The 17073-nt window shown below is 39.3% G+C and overlaps 1 protein-coding gene across 1 annotated transcript in view; it reads right to left on the minus strand.

Annotated features, from left to right (window-relative positions):
• Positions 1-5498: 5498 nt before the first annotated feature.
• The window catches only part of LOC111145837 (sushi, von Willebrand factor type A, EGF and pentraxin domain containing 1), a 209004-nt gene continuing 197429 nt past the window's right edge, over positions 5499-17073 (minus strand). Inside the window, exons 47-49 of the mRNA XM_022501101.1 lie at positions 15366-15461; positions 10671-10764; positions 5499-5879 (exon numbers count right to left, since the gene is read on the minus strand). Coding sequence (XP_022356809.1) covers positions 5858-5879; positions 10671-10764; positions 15366-15461 — 212 coding nt within the window. The 3' untranslated portion in view covers positions 5499-5857. The remainder of the gene's footprint in view (positions 5880-10670; positions 10765-15365; positions 15462-17073) is intronic.

Genomic DNA, 17073 nt, shown 5'->3' on the forward strand with positions numbered 1-17073 from the left:
TTTGGTAAGCAAAAATGTACATCATTTTAATTTGCATTTCTTTTATAATTAGTAGGGCTGCTCCTTTTCTATCTGTATTTTTTCTTTAGTGAATTGCTTGTACACATCCCGCCCCCCCGAAAATGTTTTCTAATGGCTGTCTATTAAATCATAATATTTTAGAATATTATTATTTTGGGGCACCTGGGTGGCTCAGTGGGTTAAAGCCTCTGCCTTTGGCTCAGGACATGATCCCAGTCCTGGGATCGAGCCCCACATCGGGCTCTCTGCTCAGCAAGAAGCCTGCTTCCCCCCTCTCTCTGCCTGTCTCTCTGCCTACTTGTGATCTCTGTCTGTCAAATAAATAAATTTAAAAAAAAGAATATTATTATTTTGTCATGTATGTTTTCCCTTGGTTTCAAAATTCAGTTAATGGTAATTTTTGACTTGTAAGAGAAGTTTTTACATTTGCAGTCAAATATATTTGTTTCTTTTTGGATCCCTTAAAATTTTATTTTCAAATTATTTCCAAAGCGTATAATTCAGTGGTTTTTAGTATATTCACAAAGTTGGGCAATGATCACCACTATCAAAGTGCAGAACATTTCTTCACCCTGAAAACAATCCTGTTCCCATCAGCACTTACTCCCCATTCTCTCCTTGTTCATCTTCTGTTTGTATAATTTGCCTATTCTGGGCATTTCATATAAATGGAATCCAACGCTATATGGCCTTTTGCATCTGGCTTCTTTTACTGAGCATAATGGTTTCAAGGTTCCCAAGAGTAATGTCAGTCTTCGTTTTTTGTCTCTTCCTGATCATGCTTGGTTTTGCTACACCCTTTGTCTTTTTTGAGAAGCCACAGGAACTTAAGATTTATTTGGACCTGGCACACCCTGACCCACTGACTTCAGTTAATTTGCTAGTCAGCTTCTACTAAGCATGATGAGTATTAGTTTGAAAAGGAAAAGCCTTACTCTAGGAGAGAACTATCTTTGTGGTATGAGTTTTAGAGATTTTATTGAGAATGGATACTAAACTTTGCTGAAAGCTTTTGCTACATCTACTGAAATGATCATATGGGTTTTAGTACTTGACTTTCCTATGATAAAGGGTAGGAATCACTGTGCTATGGTTGGACAATGTTTTCATTCTTGTGCAAAAACCATATTCCATTTGACTGTCATGTGTTGTTGCATTTGCTGTTATCTATTGCTGCTAATTATGTTTGCCATATAAATATTCTGAAGTTAAGAAGTAGTATTTGAATACAATGAAAAAAGCACAGATATTTGGGGTCAGACATATCTGAGTTTTAATTCAGGTTCTGATACTGATAATTCTGTGACCTTGACATTTTTCCTTCTCATCTTCATTATGCATTATTTTTGTAGATTTTAACCATATGAGTATGGAAATTTTTATATACTGCCTTTTCCTTAATTTAACCTTACACCCCACGCATCCCCCCCCCCCCCCACCGCCCGGTCACTGTGTTATCTTCGCAGGCTGTGTAATACATGATTCAAAATGTGCTTAAGGTAGCAGAGTTTAGAGTTCCTTATCATTGGGCTTTGCATCCATGTCCACTTTTTTACCAATTAATAATGATGCTATGATGAACTTTATCATGCCTAAAATTTGCTTTATATTAGCTCAGTGTATAAAAACACTTTTAAGGATACGTACTATCAAAGTGCTTTCTAAAATTATTATAGAGATTTCCATTCTCACTGACAATGTATAAAACTCCCTATGTCATCCTACATTTGCCCACATTGTCTATTAATGTTAAAAGTAAATCACTGCTGGGACGCCTGGGTGACTCAGTGGGTTAAGCCACTGCCTTCGACTCAGGTCACGATCCCAGTGCCCTGGGATCGAGTCCCACATCTGGCTCTTGCTCGGCAGGGAGCTTGCTTCTCCCTCTGCCTCTGCCTGCCATTCTGTCTGCCTGTGCTCTCTCTCTTTCTCTCTGACAAATAAAGTCTTTAAAAAATCACTGCTAATCTCGGGGTGCCTGGGTGGCTCAGTGGGTTAAAGCCTCTGTTTTCGGCTCAGGTCATGATCTCAGGGTCCTGGGATCGAGTCCTGCATTGGGCTCTCTGCTCAGCAGGGAGCCTGCTTCCCTTCCTCTCTCTCTGCCTGCCTCTCTGCCTACTTGTGATCTCTGTCTGTCAAGTGAATAAATAAAATCTTAAAAAAAAATCACTGCTAAGCTGATAAACAAATGGTTTCTCACTATTGTTGAGTCTGCATGCTGCATTGGTAAGGTCCAACATTTTCTCACATGCAATGCATTTACTGCATTTCTTTGGTGAGTTGTCTATGCTCTTGAGTTCCATGTATCTTTTTCAGTTTATATAATAAGACATTATAATAAAGGCACTATTCCTTGGTCTGCCATAAGAATGTGTCTTTACATTTTGGTGACGATTTCTAAAACGACACCAGAACTTTCCATTTACTTATGCTATCAAATCTACCCATCATGCCTACCATGAATTTTCTGTGACTTGTAGGTTTAGGTTTTTTAAAATCTTTAAATTGCTATGAAAAATTAGTTATAAAAGCCACTTTTATGGCTTTAATATTGGTATTTCACTCCCAAATCTATTGTGAATTTACTTTTGTTCTGTGGTGAGAATAGAAATTAAGAGATTTTCATGTTTTTACCAATTGTCTAATGCCAGTCACTCAATACTCCCTCTCTCTCACTTTCTAATACTTTATAACAAAAATGCCAGTGGTCGGGCGCCTGGGTGGCTCAGTGGGTTAAAGCCTCTGCCTTCGGCTCAGGTCATGATCCCAGCGTCCTGGGATCGAGGCCTGCATCGGGCTCTCTGCTCAGCGGGGAGCCTGCTTCCTCCTGTCTCTCTGCCTGCCTCTCTGCCTACTTGTGATCTCTGTCTGTCAAATAAATAAATAAATAAAAAATGCCAGTGGTCACTTAAAAGTTTTTAAGTAGAATATTTGAATTTATGTGTACAGACTATCACACTGATGCTTTTGTGATTCTTCATCTTGCACTATTTTAATTAGTGCAGCTTTTTTTTTTTTTAAAGATTTTATTTATTTGACAGAGATCACAAGTAGGCAGAGAGGCAGGCAGGGAGAGAGGGGAAATCAAGCTCCCCACTGAGCAGAGAGCCCGATGTGGGACTCGATCCCAGGACCCTGAGATCATGACCTGAGCTGAAGGCAGAGGCTTAACCCACTGAGCCACCCAGGTGCTCTAGTACAGCTTTTTATTGTTTTGGTTTTTAGTAAAGTAGGCCTTTTCATTATTTTTCTTTAAAATATTTTAATTTTCTACTTTTTTCCCCAATAAACATTAAAATAAATAATTTGGTCATGCTTCAAAAAAAATCCAGTATGGCAGGTATGATTAGAATTAAATTATGCCTATAATTTTATTTGGGAAAAATCGACATCTTTAAAACATGTTATTCTCTCACTGAGGATATGGCATGCTTCGCATTATTCAAGCATTTTAAATGTTTATAGGTATGATTTTATAATATTTTTCCTTGAGGTCACATACGTTTCTTATTTATATAATATATACACACATACATAAAGATATATGTATGTATATACTAATATTGTGAATAGGATCTTTTTTTACTATATTTTCTACTTAAAAAAAATTTTTTTTTAAGATTTTATTTATTTATTTGACAGACAGAGATTACAAGTAGGCAGAGAGGCAGGCAGAGAGAGAGAAGGAAGCAGGCTCCCTGCTGAGCAGAGAGCCCGATGTGGGGCTTGATCCCAGGACTCTGAGATCATGACCTGAGCTGAAGGCAGAGGCTTTAACCCACTGAGCCACCCAGGCACCCCTATATTTTCTACTTTTAAATGACATTTAGGAAAGCTCTTTTTGTATGTTTATCTGTAACTAGTTTATGGGACTCGGTGTTTTTAATGAATTTTCATGCCTTTGGCTTTTCATTTTATAAGTTATATCACCATTCCTTCTGCCAAAATAAAAATTGTGACTTAATTTTCTCATCCTTATACCTTTCATTTATTTGATAAATTTATATATTACTGCTTTGGCTGGAACTCACAGAATAATGTTCAAGATCAATGGGGATAGCTTTTTTGCTTCATTTCTGATTTTAAAGGGAAACATTCAATACTTCACTATAGAACTGGTTATTGTTGGTTTGAAACAGATTATGCTTTAGTATGCTGGAAAACATCCTTACTTCCTTTTTAGAAATTTAAGAATTCACTGTGAATATATGCAGTACTGAAGATTTAAAAAATTACGTTCTTCAGCAACTTTTGAGTTTCTACTCTGTGACTCATATTTCTCGATATGAAATATCATTTGCAAACCTCATTTGCATGATGCTTTATTTCACTGTACTGCCTACATAACACAAATAATTTAACTTACTATGAAATAAAGATCTTTTCACCTACTCAAAGTAACCCAATATAAATACCATTAGCAGGTATACTTTCAGAGCCGAGTTTTGTTTTCAAATGCAGTAGCTTTCCCTGGCTTCTATTTTCTGGTACCATCTTTCTTTTTATTACTTGGCTTTTATTTTATAGTTTAAGGATTATAAATGATGAAGATCAACATAGTTTGGAAGTTGACAGGACATCAATAAGCTAAATAAAAGGTATACCCATAAGCTCGTAAAATTGGTCAAGAGGGTGAACGTCAGGAGAAAAGTCAACAGCTGAAGAGTGCAGGGCAGGGAAGAGAACCACTAGGACAATTGAGATCTTCTTCATTGTTCCTCCATTTCTTCATAGTGTTACAATGTACCCCATGGCGGATTTGGGAGCATTTCTCCCAGGATGAAGGTGAGCTGATTGTAATTCTCTTGTTTTAAACAAAATCTAGTATTTGGCTTTATTTTCCAGAAGTCTGGGGAAGTCTTTATCCTGGCAGAAGTACAGTGATGGAGTGAATGGGGATTGAGGGGGAGCTGAGCCCTGCTTTGGACAGCATCAATTCTTTATTGCAAGTGAGACCAGGAGCACAGTTTGGGGGAACTTCGCCCATTTGCCTTTTCCTTTCCCCTTCTCTGTCCTGCTTTTTCCTATCTCCCAAAGCAGTGAGCTGTGGGATTATGACCTAGGAGTGGGCTCTCTGTTCATCTTCCAGTTCTTGCATTTCTTATTCCAGCTGTGAGAAGGAAGGGAACCACTTTGCTTTCTGAACCATGACCATACTTTCCCCCTCCATCCACTAAGCTGATTGCCTATAGCTTTCCAAATGCTGGGGAAGGAATCAGCCAGGCTATTCCTCAGCTCCGGCTTCAGCATTCTGTGTGGCAGGTGGTAAGGTCCAACAACTATCTGCTGATTCAATAAAAGCAAACCTTTTTGATTCTGCATACTGTGAAGATGGAACTAGAAGGAGGGGTGTTCTGTACTGTGATTTCTTGATACACTGCACGTGATCCTGTATTGGGCCAGCATGGATGAAAGATCATTATCCTCTTCATCATTTCTGGGACATCTCACAAAATGGCACTACACAACCAAATATTATTTAATAGCAAAATAGATTTTAATTGAAAAATCATTTTAAGTAACCAAAGAGAAACGTGTAGCAGGAACTTCCCCAGCAGACAGCAGAGTATGTACATTTTGTGAGTGGAGCAGCGTCTATTTAATATACCTTTATATTGAAAATACGAGCATATTTAAAAATGGAAACGTAAGAAAATATGTCACAAAGAATAACAAAATAGAAGACAAAATACAAAGATTAACCCCAAATAACAAGTTTACAAAACAAAACAAGACCCAGCACCGTGTTGGAATTTCTTTGCATAAGTTCCAGGATGTCCAGGACTACCAGGAAGAGATGATCCTGCTTTAGGAGAGCTGGTTGGTTGTGCAGTGGTTAAAACCCAGGCCTCCTTTTCCTGGAACAAAAAACAAAGAGATTCAACAGAAGAACTGAAGTGAAGAGGTAAAAAGCTTAGGGGCCGATGGAAACGGGACTGAAAGTCTCAGACGCCGCGGGCATCCTCCGTGACATCGTTTGTATGGATGGGGGTCATCCCTTGAGAGAACACGGGCCAACCTTAGGAAAAGATCTGGGAATCAGCAGAACCTGAGTTTTGATCCTGGCTCTGCTGCCAGTCTCCTATCTGGTTATCTTCTTATCTGTAAAACGATGAGTTTGGTCTTCGTGAACCTGAAGGTCCCTTACAGCATTGACACTTTAGGGTTTTTACTTATGCCATTTATTTACGATCGATTTCCTGAAGATGCCCATAGAGATCAGGGGAAATACACTCTCTTTCTTAAGGACAGAACTAACTGGGAATAATAGCAGGTCCGTCTTAGTCATCAGCAGAGAAGGTTATAGGTTGAGGAATTTAATGGATACCACAGGGCGTTTCTCGGCCTGCTATCACTGATGCCTGGAAATGGCTCCATCTGTGAACAAGCTTTACTGAGCATTTGTGTGGTGTGTGTGTGCCTGGAGTAAGTACGAGGGAGACAATCTTCAAGGCACTCAGTCTTGCCGGAGAGAAGGAATTTAAAAAAAAAAAAAAGTGTTTGGAAACATTTACTGTTTTGATTTCTCAGAAAAGCGTTCTCCTCTTCCCAATTCAGGAATCCTACTAGTTTCTTTCTTCTTCTGGGAATTGTCAGCCTCCTCTCCCCTTTACCCAAGAGTAAAGTGAAGATTTTGACAAAATGACTCTTCCCGTTAGTACAACATAACTCAACTTAGGACTATGGTTCACCAATCCGTGGTGGGCCCATGACTGGATCTGAGTAGTCAGTTCTTCTCCTGGATTTTTAAACTGGGTCAGCATACATTTCTGTGGCTGATGTGGCATGATATGTAAAATGCGGAAGCTCTAAGCAGTTCTGTCCTTCCACTTGAACTGAACAACAGAGAAAACCACACTACAGAGGATGGAGTGGGCACTGGAGAGAGGAGGGGAGACCAGAGGTAGGGAGGCTGTACGTGGCTTTCCAGTCCTCAGTCTGGTCTACTAATGCTTAGCTGCCTCATGTCTTTGGGTTCTATGAAGGTCCTTCTATTGTGACAACATATTCCTTTCTTTAATTAAGCTAGTTAGAGTTGTGGTAAGAGAGTCCTAACTAGTAGTTTCTCCTAGAATAATCCATCACAGTACAAAGAGGCAGGAGCTGGCCCAATCATCTGGGTTGAAGATGACCTTTCCTTGAATGTGGGATATGCCTTGTAGTTTATTTTGCTGATTGCTGAATATATACATTCAGATTCCTTTATTAAACTTTTGCATAAGAATATCTAGATTTTTTCTTTATTAATATATTTCACAAAAGCTAATAATTATTCTTCCCCTAGTTGAAAAAGATCTCTTATGGGAGTATTTTGATATTAGGGAATCACACAAACAACTCCGGGTATCCTTTTCTTATCTAAAAGATAAAGGAGTTGAAATACAAAGTCTAAAATTATAAGGATGTTATATTTCCTGTTCCTTTTTGAGTCATTTCCATTCTTATTCCTTTAATCTTTTTTTTTCTCTCTCTTCTTTTCTTTTTTCCCCAGAAATCCATTCCAGTTTGATTTTCATTTTCTTAAATTCTTTCAACTCTGCTCTCACATAAAACTATTATTTTTATCTTGGAAGCTTCTACATATACAATCCAAATTCGCTCTTTGGGGTTTAATTTATGTTTTCTCTCTGCAAAGATGGCATATACATGGGATGATGTGAAGAAATTCATCTTCAAGGCACTTGGCACCAAGACTGATTTTTTTAAAATGAAATTTGTACTTAAATTTTTGCCTTTGCAAGTTTCTAATCATGATGAAATAAAAGGAAATGGAAAAATTAAAGTTGTTTTCAGTTAACTGAATTTCCTGCTTTTTAAGGTGAATATGAAAATATCCATTTGTTTTTAATGATTACTATAAAATGGAAGTAAATAGACATAATACAATTTTAAGTGATGTAATACAATAATATATACTGAAGTCTTAAAATAGAGCTGGTAATATTCTACCATTTCAATGTTTGTGAAGATAGTGTTACAGTATTGAAAATACTTTATCCACTGCATGGTGCAGTGTGTCTGACAATTCCTGAAATTTAAAAAAGCTTAAATCTTGAGAGAGAAGAAAAAAGCTAGAGATGTCATGTTCTCTGATTTCAAATTATATCAAAAGCTATGATAATCAAAACAGTATGGTGTTGGCATAAAAACAGACACATAGATCAATGAATGAAACAGAATAAAGAGCTCAGGAAAAACCTATGCATAGATGGTCAATTAATTTATGACAAAGGAGCCAAGAATATACACTGAGGAAAGGATAATCTCTTCAACAAATGGTGTTGGGAAAACTGGACAGCCACATGAAAAAGGATGAAACTGGACCACTTTTTTTTTTTAAGATTTTATTTATTTATTTGACAGAAAGAGAGAGCACAAGCAGAGGGAGCGGCAGGCAGAGTGAGAGGGAGAAGCAGGCTCCCCACTGAGCAGGGAGCCTGATGTGGGGCTCGATCCCAGGACCCTGGGAACATGACCTGAGCAGACGAAAGCAGATGCTTAACCGACTGAGCCACCCAGGTGTCCCCCACTTTCTTAATCATACATAAAAATTAACCCAAAATGGATTAAAGACTTAAATCTAAGAGTTGAAACCATAAGATTCCTAGAAGAAAACATAGGTGGCAAGCTCCTTAACAGTGGACTTGGTGATGAATTTTTTGGATTTGACAGCAAAAGCAAAGGCAACAAAATCAAAAATCAACAAGTGGGTCTACATCAAACTAAAAGCTTCTGCATAGCAAAGGAAACCAACAACAAGATGAAAAGGCAGCCTACTGAATGGGATCATAGATCTGATAGGGGATTACTATCTAAAATACAGAAAGAGTTTATACAACCCAATAGCAAAAACAAACAAAACCCAAAAGCCAAAAACCCAAAACCAAAACCAAAAAACAACCCAAACAATTAGATTAAAAAACAGGCAGAGAATTTGAATAGACATTCTTCCAAAGATGACATCCAGATGGCCAACAGACACATGAGAAGATGCTGAACATCCTCAGGCATCAGGGAGATACAAATCAAAACCACAATGAGGTATCACCTCACACCTGTTGGGATGGCTATTATCGAAAAGATAATAAATAACAAATTTCGGCAAGAATGTGGAGAAAAGAAAACATTAATGCATTGTTGGTGGGAATGGAAATCGGTACAGCCACTATGCAAAACAGTACAGAGGTTCCTCGAAAAACAAAAAATTAAAAATAGAACTGCCATACAACCCAGGAGTTCTTCTACGTCTGTGTATTTCTCTGAAGAAAATGAAAATACTAACTTGAAAAGATATCTGTACCACCATGTTCACTGCAACATTATTTACAATAGCCAAGATGTGAAAACAACCTAAGGGTCCACTGATGGATGAACAGATCAGGAAAATGTGACATACACACACACACACACACACACACACACACACACGCACGCATGCACGCACAGAAATATTATTCAGCCATTAAAAAAAAATGTAATCTTGCCATTTACAACAATGTGGATGGCCCCCGACGGCATTATGCTAAGGGAAATAAGTTGGACAGAGAAAGACAAATACCGTATAGTCTCACTCAAAATAACCAGCCAACCAAAAAAACCCCCTCATAGGTACAGAGAACAGACTGGTGGTTGCCAGAGGCAGGGAGTGAGGGTGGGTGAAATGTGAAAAAGGAGTCAAAAGGTACAAAGTTCCAGTTATAAAATAACGAAGTCACAGGGATGTCACATATAGCATGGTGACTACAGTTAACAACACTGCATTGCATATTTGAAAGCTGCTAAGAGAGTAAATCTTATAAGTTCTTATCAGGAGAAAAACATTTTGTAAATGTGTGGTGATGGAGGCTAATTAGATCTATTGTGATAATCATTTTGCTATATATATATATATATATATATATATATATATATATCAAATCATTATGCTGTATACCTGAAACTAATATACTGGATGTCAAATATACTTCAGTAAAAAATAGTTTAAATTATATTTAATCATTTTCCCTTAGAGTTATTTTTGTGATAATCTTTTCTCAACTATGATATTTATCTAGTTAGAAATGAGAAAACTGACAGACATATTTTTACATAAATTTTTTTAGTCAATTAAATACTGCACTAGAAATATGAGACAAGATTTTTGACTTTAAAAACAAACACTTCTTATCAATTTCCATACCATTTTCTACTGTAATCAGGAATGCAAGTGAACATCAATACAATGTATTGAGTTTATTATTTATTTTACATCCTTACATATGAATGATGCAATCTTCTATTCAAGAGGGCAGTTAATTTATTTGTTTGATTAAACCTTACCTTTCTTTGTGGAAAAATATGGAATGTTTCATGAATTTGCATGTCATCATTTTAAAGGAGCCATGCTAACCTTCTCTGCATTGTTCAAATTTTAGTTTACATACTGCCAAAGTGAGCAAAAGATTATTTATTTTTGAGATATTGTTTTCTTAACTAATACTTCTTTGTGTTGGCTCTGGTTCACATTTCGAGAGTATCTGAAGATGGACATTTTTGGATGTAAAAGGATTATACTTAAACCAGAGTTACCTTCTGGCTCTTGGGACATACGTCCCTTGAGTTTTGACCTCTTTGTGTTGTAGATAAATATTCATTTTTAATTATCTTACCTGGAGCAGTCATGTCCTGTCCAAGCTGAGAGACAATGACACCGGTTTGGTCTTACACATTTTCCACCATTTAAGCAGGGAGACTGGCAAACAGCTGGGATGAAAAGTTCATGCATTTATTTAATTAATACTTAGCAAGTTGGAAGATGTTCTGCAAACGTACACAGAATAAGATCTCACTGTGCTTTCTGCTCTAGCCACTGCCACACCCCACCGGCTATCTGCATTACACATTTCTGCCACTTTGTTTGACCGCATGTCATTACGGGACACCACCCTTTCCCTTTTTCCCTCCACGCCAGTCCATTCCCATATTTAAGCTCCAGGCTAAGTCCTACACCTGTGTATTGAAACCTTTGCTGATAACATTAAGTCCACTGATTTTTCTCATTTATTCTTTACTCGACCAATTTGACACACATACGGTTTTGAACTGCAAATATTTCAGATGCTCAATTAGACTATCTCACTTTCGAGAACTAGCAGTGAATTCTATGACTGACTGAGTCATTATATCAGACACCAACTCTTTTTTTTTTAAGATTTTATTTATTTATTTTTTAAAGATTTCATTTATTTATTTGTCAGAGAGAGAGAGTGCACAAGCAGAGGCAGAGGGAGAAGAAGGCTCCCTGCCAAGCAAAGAACCCCATGTGGGACTCAATCCCAGGATGCTGGGATCATGACCCGAGCCAAAGGCAGCCACTTAACCCACTGAGCCATCCAGGCGTCCCCAGACACCAACTCTTAAGATAATCAATCAGACATATAGATTATCTAAAATAACAAAGAGCAAAACAAACAAATAAAAATAGGAGATGATTCAGGAGTTCTTTGTATTTGCTAGAAAACACATTTCATGGCTTTTACCATCTTACCTGGAATTACAGAACCTGGGATAGAATTAAAAGTTAGCCACAGATAAAGCCCCGAGTGAACACCCAAAGGTTTATTATCTAGGCATCTTTCCCACAAATGCATGGTGTCATAACCACACTCTTCAACTGCATGTACCTACCTGTTAAAAAACTTGCGGATGCTAAAAGCCGATGAAGACCTAACACCCACAAGTTTAACATAGCAAAGAAAAAGAAGAACTTCCTTGAGGAAGAAAATAAAATTTCTGTTGAAAGAAGGCTGGAAATCAGAAACGTTTCAGCCTCATTATCGCATGGAAAAGTAGGTTTCCCAGATGAAAAACTCATCTTCGGTGAGATAGAAGTAAATGTCAGTTCTTTAATAGTTCATCCAGCCTGACAAGCAAGCACTGGGCGGGAAAAAAAACCAACCCTGTCCTCACCCTTGGGAAGCTCCCGTGGGGAGGTAAAGAGTGGGAGTGGGCCAACAGAATGCATATATCTGCCATACAATAAAGAGGGAATTATGAAACAAAGCCCAGGATTAAAAATAACAAAAATAAAACCCAATCATTAAAAACCAACTCTCTACAGATTCTGCTCACTAATAAAAAAATTGCTCCTTTTCCTTCCCTTTTTTAAAAAGACTTATTTACTCATTTTAGAGAGCGAGGATGCATGAGTCGGGGGAGGGGCAGAGGGCAAGGGAGAGAGACTCTCAAGCACTCTCCATGTTGAGTGCAGAGCCTGATGTGGGGCTCGATCGTACAACCCTGACATCATGACCTGAGCTGAAATCAAGAGTCCGATGCTCAACTGACTTGAGTCATCCAGGTGCCCCACTCCTTTCAGTAGCATGATGATTTAGTGGTTTCCGACTGTACTAACAAATTCATTTCACTTACTTGCCTAACAGCTTAAAACCTCCTCTTCCCTATAACAGGTATGCCCCCAATGTTCCATTTTGGGCTACCTTTTCATGCCATGTGATTTCTGTATGATCTTATGTTTTTCTCCATGAATGTTTCCCAGTGATGACTTATATATTGCTATCTTCAATCTAGATGTATCTTCTGGGAACCCAAACCATCATTTGACTGCCTATCAGACCTCTCCCTTGTATGTTTCACAGGGTCCTCGAACTCAGCACGTACAAACTTAACTCCTCATCCGTACCTTCAAATATACTCCTCTTGGGTTCTCTACCTCAGTAAATGGCAGCACCTTCCCCTCAGGGGCCCAAAACATGTATCGGTCTCGATTCATCTCAGACTTTGACTCCCTTAATACATCTATAGCCAAGTAGCGAGTCACCTCCCCAACTTCTCTCAACCCACCCCCCTTCTCAGTTAACATTTTTCCAGACTTCATTACATCTTGCCAATTCTGTTTTGTTAACTTCCTAAGTGGACTCCCAATTGTAAGTCCTGCTTTCTGCCATTTTCCATAATGACGCCACAATCACTTTTCTAAAAGAAAATCTCAACACGTGATTTTCCTGCTTAAAATCCTTCCGTGGCTTCTGTTGCTCACAGGACATAATCCAGAACCTTGAACCTGGCACATAGTGTGTGTCCTTCTCTGGCTCTGCCCATCCCGACGGCTTCATTTCCAGTCACACCCCTACGTTCCCTTTATGGCTTCAGTTCTCCTATGCAGAACACACCTGTGTTATGCTTCCGTGCCCTTGAGTAGAATGATCTTCCCCTGGTGGCTACTTTTGCTCTTCTGATTCTATGTTTACGACGACTTTGGAATGTCTCCACTTGGCTAATGTACCTACCCTCACTGTTGTCATGACCCTTTCAGAGAATTTGGCTAGCCTCTAGTTATCTGCTTATAGGCCATTCTGCTTTTCTAGATTAAATTCTGGAGAGCAGGAGCTCCCGTATCATACGCAGCGGTATGCTTAGTATATAGGACGTGTGAGCGGGATGTGTGCTGAGGCAGCCGCTCAGGAAAGGAGCACTATGTGGCTCAGCGTCATTGGGGAGCTAACTCCAGTTAGGGAGCCAAGGAGCTAAAAGAAATACAAATAGATCAACGGAGCTTTAAACTACATGGTTGTACCTAACTGTGTCATAGCTATAGAAACGGGATGTTAGAAAATAGATTATTGTGGTATAAAGCAAGTTTGGAGACAAGAGGAAACTTGGGCAGGGCTTGTGAGGTTGGGTAAGGTTTGAAGAGGTAGGGGAAAGAGGGAAACCATGGGATGGTGCTGAGCCATGGGGAGATGAGTAAGCCATCACTGCAGGGGACAGCATGTGCTTGGCTGGATGAATGCTGAGTTTTACCAGGTGTGTGGCAGCTAGTCCAAGCAAAGCCTTGGAAGTCAGAAGAACTTGTGCTTGAAAATTTGGGCTGGATGTGGACACAATAGGGAGCCATTTTAGGTTCTGAAATAGGGCAAAAAGGTACACCAAAAGGAGTATGTCATGATGTTTAGCTTGGAAATGAAGAGACAGGAAGATCTGATGGTGATTCCAAGGAAAAGGTCTTTTACGAGCTGGTGACGGTGGGGACAGAGTAGGATGGGGGAGGTACTGTGCAGCGAGAAACAGAAAGGTGCTGATACTGGGAATCTCAGAGGACAGAGCGGGAGAATCAAGGGTGCCTCCCCCTGGAAGAGCAGGGCCACCGCCTGCAAAGTAAGATGGCTGGGCCATGGCCAGAAGCGTTTGCAAGTGACTTCAATTCAGAAAATGCAGATAAAACCTCCAAGTGGGTCTGTTACAAACAAACACTCTATTAATTGCTTTTAAAGTTTCAAATAAGGGCTTTGCATTTAACCTCCAGTAGATTTTTCCTTTTCTACATTCACAGATGTCTGTTCCGGGGGTACGGGGATGACACATCTGATCTTGCCTGTGACAGTATGTGGTACTCCCATTTCCTTAGTTCACTTGTCAATTGTATCCCTTTCACTCTCAGAAATGTCCTAGTTTGAAAGCTAAATTATATGGGCCCCTGGCCCTAGAGCTTATGACAAGCTCTGGGTGCCAACACGCCTATTCTACTTGATGTCTTACCCCATCACAGAGATGGTATAATATTGTTTACAAGAAAAACAGTGGAGTGCTAGAATGAATACCAAATAAATACAGCGAGTTGTCTTCTTTTAATAGTTACCTAAAAATATCAGACTTTAAGAAGGTCCAAACCTGTCATTTTAGACTGATTTGTTTCTTCCATATGAGAAGCCTATCACATGCAGGCGCTATTTTAGGTACTGGCATGTAATGACCACAAAGGGACACCCCGTCCCCAAGCACCGTGTCATCTAGTGGGGGCAAGGACAGATGGGTAACCCAACAGTTAAGACCTCAAAGTACAGAGGAGTAGAGGTCATATTTGAGATAGGTAAGGGTGGTTAAGGGGACGTGTCTGTCCCCAATTAACCAACAATTTGTTACTGCTGTCTATGAAGGAAACATCTCTTTGATTTAACTTAAATGGTAATGATTCAGAGCCTTGTTCTTACTAAATAGTTACCATGAAGTTAGTAATTTAGTTTCATAGAGATTAAAATAAATATTCTTCTGAACCTCCCCATGTTTTCTCGACATTCTGCAAAGTAGAGCAGATGACACGAAGAAGGATGACAACTGAGCTGAGATTCCCGTCTTTGGTTCTCGACCCTGACAGGTGCCTCTGAAGCAGTCACAGAGCTCAGCATTGAGACCGTCATCCAAGAGACCATCTTGAGGGATTCCTGAGTGACTATGGCATCATTTTGTTTCCCTGCCACCTCTGATTCTGAGTCATGCTCACCACTGTTTTCTAGGGCCTCACGGAGCCAAGTCAACAAGAAAACAAATGGCGAGAGAAGGCCTACCTGTATGACAGCGGGTCCCCGTCCAGCCAGGTGGGCAGTCACACTGATAAGGGGCCACACAGCGCCCACCGTTCAAACAGGGTAGAATGCATATTGCTGGAAAGGAAACCAAAACAAATTTAATCAAAATACACACTCAGACATGTTCAAATGTTCAAAAAACATTTTCCAGGAGGAGGAAAACCTTGAATGACCCACCAGATATGTCTCCCTGGATGTGTTCTGTTTAGTAATCAGTAAACATAATCAGGAAAGTAAGGGTGGACCTTTAGCCTCACGAAATGACTCTAGTGCCAAATGTACTTTCAGAGAGGATATACCGTAACCGATGTCTACTAAGTGCTTTGCTTTCTCTTCACAGAATAAGCGGAATGTTCTCCACTTATTATCATTTCAAATTTCCTTTTCAAATTACAGGAAGTGCTAAAGAGGGTTTGGCTGTCTCGAGGCTCTCTCACTGCTTGAATTAAAGGTATGAATGGGGTCCGAGGGGCTATCCTGTAGGCCGGTTTTGGCAACACATCAGCAGTGATGGGACAATTCACCCTTTATTTCCTAGGATCAGAGGACTGAATCAGGCCTCCTTTACATCCTCCAATCATTCTTCCTAGAAAATACTGAGCTCTTTAAAGAGGAACAATCTGTTTAAAAGGAGTGGGAGAGTTTCTCGGCTTGCTGCGCGAAGAACAATTCATGCACTGGCATGACCTAGGAGTTGGCTGGAAATGCGGAATCTTAGGTCCCAAACCAGAACTACTGAATCGGAATCTGCATTTAACATCTCGCAGGTGGTCTGTACACACATTAAAGCTTGGGAAGCCCTGGTCTAATGAAGGAGGGTGGCCACATGCTCAGCAAGCTCGGCTAGATCCCCAGGGGAAATGTTTCCCTGGTCTTTGGACTCCTAGCATTATAGCAGGTCAAGTTTGGAAGCCCTAAATGGGAAGGAATGGTTGGGGAGAAGAGGGAGGAAAAACGTAATTTCTCTTCTTTCTTAATCACTGTGAGAATACTTGCTTTGGTGAGTTGTTAGCAGCCAAATTTATTTCCATTGTGTATTTTCCTTTCCAGATTAGTTGCAAGAACTACACTTAAAACAGTTTTACAATCTCTTATACCATGTCTGACCTTCAAGAAAACTGATACAGACCAATGGCCATCACCCAAATGACTCTTAATGTGATTTGCAGACACCACTCCCAATGCAATATGAAATCATTTTATCCTTATATATATTTTTTTAAGATACCAAAACAACGTATAGATTAGACATTAAAAAAACAGTTTAAAACCACTTATTTCCGTTTTCCTGAATGTTCAAATTCAAACATATTTTCATAAGGATCAAAATTCTATCAATTTACTAAGCATTGTCTAGATACTGGAGGGCCAACTTCCCCTATTTTCTTAGTTGGGAAGAACCACCACTAAAAGAGTGAATGGTGGACTGCAAATACTACAGAAAAGTGTAGTATTATGCAATGCCGTCAATTTAATCCCAACTACAGCAGTGAGAGGCATAGCATATAAATGGACTTGAGATAGGGAAATAGAGGCCAGGAAACCCTCTATTATAAGGTCCTTCTGAAGAGGATTCCTGGGAATTTGTGACAGAAGGCATGTGGAGATGGCTCTGGATGGACTGCAGATCACTGTATTTTCAAGGTCACTTATAGTCTAGATCTTTTGTAAATAATAGACATATTCA

This window comes from Enhydra lutris, unplaced genomic scaffold, assembly GCF_002288905.1.
Source record: "Enhydra lutris kenyoni isolate GAN:26980312 unplaced genomic scaffold, ASM228890v2 scaffoldscaffold13, whole genome shotgun sequence".
Lineage (NCBI taxonomy): Eukaryota > Metazoa > Chordata > Mammalia > Carnivora > Mustelidae > Enhydra > Enhydra lutris.